Consider the following 7,992-nt stretch of genomic DNA (forward strand, 5'->3'; position numbering starts at 1 on the left):
CACACACAAAACCCACACAAAACTCATATCAGCGAAACCACAAAACCCAGATTGGCGAAACCATTTGACCCACAGTGCCACTAGATCAACGCCACCACCAACGCCGCCAACAGATCACACACAGACCCATGACTGACCACACAAAACAGAATGCACAGTTCATTAAAACCCATTAGTGTTTCAAACCCATTCAAGAGTTTCAAACCCATTGGAGCCCTTACGCTGATCCAAACCCAGCCCACCGACCCACCATCGTCAAAACCCACGATCTCCATCATTGTCAAAACCCACACCTCCAAAGAAACCCACCACCGATGCCTCCTTGGAATCACTATCGAAGCCATTGGTGCTCCGATTCAAACCCATCGAAGCTCTCATGCCGACCCATCAGAGCCATCCAATTCCACCGTTGTCAAAACCCACGGGGTCTTGGGTCTGAAGAGAGTAGAGAGCAGAGAGTAGAGAGCAGATGAGAAAGAGAGAAGGAAGAGAGAGAAAAGAAGAGAAATAATGAGAGAGGAGAGAGAAATTTTCGGGTTAAAAAGGGGAGAGAGAGTGTTAAATTTTTTTTTTATCCCATTCAGCTACAGTACCATCTTACATTTAAGATGGAACTGTAGCACTATGCCAAAAAAAATTTGGCCTTTCCCAATTTAACCATTCCGTTGCTGAGCATATTTTGGGTCTGAATGCCAAATATACCTTACATTTGGCATTTGACAATTCCATTGTTGATGCTCTTATAAAATAAAAAAATAAAAAAAAAGTATGAAACTGCTAAAATGACTAAAATACCTAACAACCAATAAAAAGACCAAAATACTTTAGAGTTTAGAATGATCAATAACCAAATCAACTAAAATTATTAAAATGACCAAAATACTCATAACAAATGATACATTTTAATTCTTTCAATGAGGTAGTTAAAAATTTGTATCTCATAGTAGCGGCTGCCCTTTCAACATCTGTCAAACCTTTTAACAAATTCCATTCATTTTAAACTCGGATTAAAGGACTTAAAACCAAATTTCAAATTGAATTATATGGTGTAAATTCTATGAAATATTGTGACTCTGTACGATTATGATCCCATGATCAGGGGCGGAGCTACGTTATCCCTTGAGGGGGCCATGGCCCCCCCAAAATTTTGATTTCTTCTACTATTAGGCTATGAGTTTGATAGCAAAAAAATAAGTAAGAGGCTATGGCCCCTAGAAAATAATGACCGGCCCCTCCAATTCTTTCTAGAATCTCTACTTAGTCCAATAGATAACCCAAGTCCTCAAATAAAATACTAGTTAGCTCTCCCAATTGTCCAAATGATTTGTTGTCAATCCAAATATCCAATAGACAATAATCCACACTCTCAAAATATCATCTTTTACCACTCATTTTCAAACAAATTTACTTTTTTTTTTTTTTTTCATCATTCTCAATCTCAAGAAGCCACCTACGGTATTCTCAAAGAAAATAGAAGTTATCACTGCTACTTTTTCTCCTAATACAAGCCCACACTACCCCATGTTTCTTTCCTCTCATTGTTGATTGGTCTAAACACATTAACAATGGTAGAAATCAAATAAACTCCTTTCATTTATAAATATAAAAAAAATCCATATTTGCTTTCAATTCTAGCTTTTTCTTGTGTCTTAGTATTTCAGGTTTGTTTGTTTCTTCAACATCATATGGCCATTTATAGATTTATGCCTTTTATATATATAATAACGGTCATTTAGTTTTATGAATATGCTTTGTTTATTAAGTTGTTCAATTTGTTGTATTGCTATATGATAATATATTATATCTCTTTCCTTATCATCATTTTTTTTAATTTGAAATTAAGAGCTGAATAGTTCATTAAAAAAAAAGAAAATTTTCAATATTATGGATAATGATGGGTAGATGGTGCTTAAAATAATAGTATGCAAATTTTTGTTTATGTGTATGGTAAAATAGATTGCCTTTTGTAACTTGGCCCCCTCAAGTACGAATTCCTAGCTACGCCCCTGCCCATGATTCAACTTGGCATCCCATACTAGCACTACTTCACAAACAATTCTAATATAATCCGGGTCTCTTCCACGTTGCACACTGTTTGGATTCCATTCAAGTATCTCAAAGTGACGTTTATGTGCAGTGAAAATAATTAAAAAAAAAAAATGTGTACTACATAAACGTCACTTAAATTAAAAATGACTAAAAAAATACTGTTATGAGATCATATTCCCTTTCGACACCGTTTGCGTTTCTGTATTAAAAAAGAAAGATCTCCTGAGTTAGTGACTGCTCTGCATAACGACATCGGTTAAGGGGGAAGAGGACATTTAAAAAAAAAAAATTTATTTGCTTCACCGTTGCTTGGCTTCTGTTCACTTGTTTTCACAGAATAACGTTAACTCTCCCCCAAATAGAATCTGGTCTTTCAAAAAACACGTAGTTTGAACATAAAATGAAGGAATGCAGTCCAAACAGAGTAGATCAGATTATATCTTTTCTCTGTTTCTATTCCTGCTATAATCTGATCTGCTCTATTTGGACGATGGGATTGAAGACATCTAAAAACAAGAAGGATTCTGAATTCCACACGAATTGGGATCAAAATTTCGTGAGCATAGGCATTCGTGAGTTACAAGATGATGAAGTTGACAGGTATAATATTCACTCACCCTGATTTACCTTTTATTTGTACGTACTATATGTATAAGATAACAGGGATAGCTAGCTAGCTACAAGATCTTTTTTTAGCAAGTTGTAATTGAAGTAAGTTGTTAATATATATGTACATGAATGTTTATGTTGCAGAACTCGTACTAACACCACTGGAAACACCAGCATAGTAAGAGGAATGGCGCATAGCTACTCTTCCCTTGAGGAGGTAATTTTGCTTCTCCCTCTTTTTTGTCCCTTTTCATTTTAAGTGAAGTGAAAAGGCTGTTTTTTTTTTTTTTTTGGGGTTTGGCCGAAACGTTCCTCCAATTGGTGCTGAAATAATTGATAATATATATCAGTATGCAATGGTTTAATGATTATATATATATATATATATATATATATATATTTTTTTTTTTTCATTAATTGAATGACTTTAGTTGGATTCCACTGTTTGTTCGTGAGTGAAATGTGATTTTTTGGGGTTGATATTGTCGATGACCTCAAACTCTGTATTCAAACTCATCATTTGGTTAGAAATTTGTTTTATCTTTTGTTCTTTCATACATACACTCTCCAAAATCAGTTTTTTTTTTTTTTGGAGAAAAAAATGATGTTTTCACATGTTTATTCCCACCAGAATGAAGTTTTAAATTTGAAAATTTTACATGATTTTTTTTTTTTAAACATATATGTTAGCTAAAGTTCGTTCTAATATGACTATAGACAAACTTGATATAAAGGAAAGACCGAAATACATTGGTGATCCCTAAAGTTTACTTATAGGTTTTAAAAATGAGCACTATTAGTCCTATTGTTCACTTCTATTAGTTTTTTTGTGTATGTATAACGGAGCAATGATGTGGCTTTTTTGATGTCATGGAAAATTAATATTTTATAAATTGAAACCCAATGCTATAACCCGATTGAGAGACAGACCTTACTTTAGTAAGCTTGAGGATAATTTTTGTTAGGAGTGTATAGATGTATGTGTGTGTGTGGGGTGCTGATGGGGAGTGCGTGTGGTGCTGATGGGGCATGCGTGTGTTGCTGCATGGTGAGGTGCTGCAGGGTGTGCTTGGGCTGCTGATGAGGGGTGCGTCTGCTGCTGATGGGGCATGCGTGCACAATTGATGAGGTGTGCGTGTATCAGTGCAGCCTGAGTGTGTAATGTGTCTGTGCTTTGGATAATGTTGTATTTAATTAACTGGCATTTTATACTTGTATTTTAGTATAGATATACGTAATAACTTTTATTGGTGATGTGTTTACATCAGACTTGTGTGTCATTAGAGTTAGTTGATATAGTTAGTTGGAGGGGATGGGCTGGCAGGGTGGCTACACAGCTGGCCTGGAGTTAGTTACTGAGGGGTATTAGACTAGGGAGATGTGTATGGAAAGGGAATGAACTTGATTGTTGTTGTTTTCCAGAATTCCTCTCTCCATTTTCTCTATTCTCTCTATCTCTCTGTTCTCTGTTCTTGGAGGCCTGTTGTCCTCGAATTCAACTGTCAAATTTTTCCAATTCCTAGCACTTTTTCACAATGTCCACTCATTAGTGTATTTTTGAGATGCAGATTATGATCTTGGGTGAGGTCATCTCCTATATTTTGCATACAAAACCTGTCATACCACATGTAATACAAGTTCTTGATTTACATTAAAAAGCTTATAGACGGTTAACTGTATCACAGTGGTCTGGAGTTCATGCTTTTGTTGATTCTTAGGGATCAGCACTCATAGGAAACAGTCCAGTTATTACCCAAATAGCTCAAAACTATGGCTTGTAGCAGAGTGCTAAAATTTAAGTAACCAATGATGCAGTTGTATATTTCTCATTCATCAAATCATTTCATTTTGGACTTTTTATAGTCCGAAACTGTGGCAATTTATGGCAAAAACGCGTATGCTGCAGAATAACATTGCAAAATCATCTGATTCATTTTTTTTTTCTTTCATGAATTTGAATTTTTCAAGTTTTGAATGGGCTCTCTTTTTAAACAGGTCAGTGCAGCATTGAGTAAAGAAGGTCTAAAAGCATCCAAACTCCTCATTGGAATTGACTTCACTAAAAGCAATGAATGGACAGGTTTGTGGACTAAATATAATAATCTCTTTTTGTTTATATTCCTTTCATTAATGTATGAGTTATTGATGGAGCAAAATTGGGATCCCCTGTTTATAATTGCACCTACAAAACCCTGGGGTGTAATCTGACTTGTACCAAAAACAATTACTATGTTCTGAATTATCTTCTCAAATAGTGTTTTCTCAATTTTAAGGATAATGCATTATAAGACGTGACATTAAATGGTGCCAGTGAAGAAGGCATTCTGAGAAGTTCATTACTTCTCTGACAAGCGTTTATTGGTTAAACAATAATGTGATATCATATAATTTTGAAAATGGTTTGTATTTGATTTGTATTGCCGGGAAGTCAATGCATCAGTTTTGTTATTGAAGGCAAGGTCTCATTCAATAACCGGAGCCTGCATGGCATTGGAGATGCACCTAATCCATATGAGAAGGCCATGTCTATCATTGGAACGACTTTAGCCCCTTTCAACGAAGACAACTCAATTAATTGTTTTGGTTTTGGTGATGGTAAGTGTAGTCCCCTAAATTTGGATATCTGGAGAAGTTCCTATTATTTTCTAATATGACCCTGGATTATTTTCTGTCTTAGAGAAAACTCATGACCAGGAAGTGTTCAGCTTTCACAGTGATCATTCACCTTGCCACTGTCTTGAAGAAACTTTGTCCTGCTACAGAAAGACAGCTCAAAACGCAAAACTTGCTGGTTGGTTTTCTGTTCCTTTATTTGAAAGTTAACATTTCATTAATTGGAATTTGCTTTTTGTAACCAAACTAAAGAACTCTTTTCTGTTTTGACATCAGAAAATCCTGTCAATAATATTTGTTGAGATTTATAGCTTCGTTTTTTTGTGTAAATGTGTTTAAGGGCCAACTTCTTATGCTCCTGTAATTGAGGCTGCAATTGACACTGTAGGGAAACCTCAAAAGTCCTCCTTTTTGCTCTCTCTCTCTCTCTCTCTCTCTCTCACAAATTGTTGCATGCGCACAATCATTCTTATTTACAGTAATGTCTTTTATTGTGTAGGTTACAAGAAGCAGCGATACAAGTGATAAAGATCTAAGTCCACAAGAAGAGGAAACACTCAAATCAATTGTCAATGCAAGGTAGAGCCTTGCAGATTGATGGAATTAAATTTCTTGTTTCAGGCTTCTGTTGAATCTTTACCTCCCCCCCATCCCACTCTCAGAGCTATTTTGATATCCATAAAGGCAACTCTTTTTAGTATGACATCTCCATCCTTGGAAGGCCTTTATGTCTCCAATTGTGGAGATTCTTAACAATGCTGGCATATGAAAGGTTGATAAAGTTTCTGACATTATAATGGGCAGAAATTGCTTGCAAAAATTTTGAAAATCCTTTTACTTGAAGTTCTTTGTTATTGTGTGGTTTGGCTTCCCAAAGTCAATCCCAAACATGATTGATTTGCTAGTGGCAGTGAAGAAATTATCCCTAGGGCTTTGTTGTTATACTTGAGGCCATGGAGTATGCACCATTTAGTCTCCATTTTCTTTCATTAATAGAGTCTGGAAATGGGATGCTAAAAAATCTGGCTTAAAATATGTTAGTCTCAGGTTTGAGTAATTTTGTTGAATGGGCAAATGGAAGTATGAGATAATGTTTTGGCTACCATGTCAAAAGAGATTAAAAAAAAATTATCTTTTGTGGAAGGAAAGAAATAAATGCATACCATAATGTACATACTGAATTATTTATCATAAGAACATATGTACAAACTGATAGGGATACCATTAGAAATGCCAATGATACCGTTGTAAGGCTTAACTTTCTGTTCGAAAATTGGCTATTCAGCTACTCTGAATAATGTAGGATAAGTAAGGTATGTGTGAAGCACTATGGTGTTGGTCATTTCAGTTTCTAAGTTGTGATGGGCAAGGTCTGTTGGAGAGTTTGATAGCCCTTTTGGCTGAGTTTTGAATAGTAACTATACTTCTTTTGGTGCTAATAAATTTGATTTACTCAAAAAAAGGGGGAAACATTTTTTTTTGCCTTTGCACTAGAATTGTTGGCTATGATTGTTTCGAATGTTTCAAAAACTTGTTCATATACTCCCAACCTAATATTGTTTGTAGTATATCATTAGAGAAAAATGCTGTACTTTACACTGAAAGAAAGTGTTGAACAAATTAATGAGCTTACCTGAGTCTTAACACTAAAAATTGTACTGTATAGCTTTCATCTCCTTTATTTTCAGTAAATGTTGTGCAATAATTTACAACCGTCTTTTTAATTAAGAAACAAGTGGATCTAGTAGAGAAACTGACATCGAAGTATCAATGATACATTAAAGACAATTGCTTAAGTAAAAGCAATGGTGTTGAACTAAAGGAATTGAAATTTTAATTTCATTGTCCAGGTCATATCCACTCTCAATTGTTGTGGTCAGAGTCGGTGATGGACCTTGGGAAGACATGAAGAACTTTGGTGACGAGCTCCGTGCACGTGAATGTCATAATTTCAAGGTATTGCAGTAGCAGCATACGATTAACTTTGAATGCAATATGTGTTGAATATAATTCATGCATTGACTTCTAAATAATATCTTTTCTTTGTATTTAGATGGTTAACTTCACTGAAATTATGTCTACAGATGCAACATCGGCTGAGAAAGAAATAACTTTTGCTCTAGCTGCCCTAATGGAGATCCCCTTCCAGTACAAAGCAGCAGTTGAACTTGGTATTCTTGGGTAGGGTTCCTTATCCATGTCAAATTATAATATTCAAGTATTTGGTGAAAACTTTCTGAAATGAGAGCTCTGATGTGCATAATGGAGGTACTTGAACAGACAATCATTTAAAGAGGGTATAACTAACCTTAATACTTAGAGTCTATTTCTGATTTTGCTATTTAGGGGGGGGTGGGGGGGGGGGGGGGGAGAATCTGTTTCATGGTTCCAGTTGTTCTAAACCCAATTGTGGATGAAATGTAAATGTCACGTAATTGAGTTTGAACTAGTTTGTGAATGCTTTCTAATCTGCATCTACTCTATTGGAAAAAAGACATGTGACAGGAAGAGCAGAGCAAATCGTTCCACGCCCTCCACCAGTTTCGCCAACTTGTGAGACAAGGAGCCCCTTGGTATGATTATGATGTAGAGTGCGTGTGTTGTTTTGTTTTGTGATTTTTAATGAATCAGAATCTTATATCAAAGAATCAACAAGAATTGACCCTTCTAACAGACCAATACTTCGTAAAAAGAGAGAGAAACTAGCTCACAAAGGCAAAA

General features: G+C 35.5%; 1 protein-coding gene across 1 annotated transcript; it reads left to right on the forward strand.

Moving 5' to 3' along the window:
- The first annotated feature begins 2,539 nt into the window (after positions 1 to 2,539).
- Positions 2,540 to 7,456, forward strand: LOC142615495 (E3 ubiquitin-protein ligase RGLG4-like). Its single transcript, XM_075788236.1, has 9 exons — positions 2,540 to 2,649; positions 2,803 to 2,875; positions 4,654 to 4,738; positions 5,113 to 5,253; positions 5,336 to 5,449; positions 5,612 to 5,655; positions 5,771 to 5,850; positions 7,122 to 7,227; positions 7,325 to 7,456. Exons 1-9 carry the CDS (start codon positions 2,540 to 2,542, stop codon positions 7,454 to 7,456), a joined length of 885 nt encoding a protein of 294 aa, XP_075644351.1.
- Positions 7,457 to 7,992: the final 536 nt, after the last annotated feature.

The sequence above is a fragment of the Castanea sativa genome, chromosome 11, assembly GCF_040712315.1.
Source record: "Castanea sativa cultivar Marrone di Chiusa Pesio chromosome 11, ASM4071231v1".
In the NCBI taxonomy this organism is placed as follows: Eukaryota; Viridiplantae; Streptophyta; class Magnoliopsida; order Fagales; family Fagaceae; genus Castanea; species Castanea sativa.

Bases quoted from the DNA above. Each gene is read 5' to 3' on its own strand.
- LOC142615495 (XM_075788236.1), top strand. From the start codon at position 2,540: ATGGGATTGAAGACATCTAAAAACAAGAAGGATTCTGAATTCCACACG. The intron at 2,650-2,802 runs GTATAATATTCA...TTTATGTTGCAG, and splicing joins CAAGATGATGAAGTTGACAG to AACTCGTACTAACACCACTG. The intron at 5,450-5,611 runs GTTGGTTTTCTG...AATGTGTTTAAG, and splicing joins TCAAAACGCAAAACTTGCTG to GGCCAACTTCTTATGCTCCT.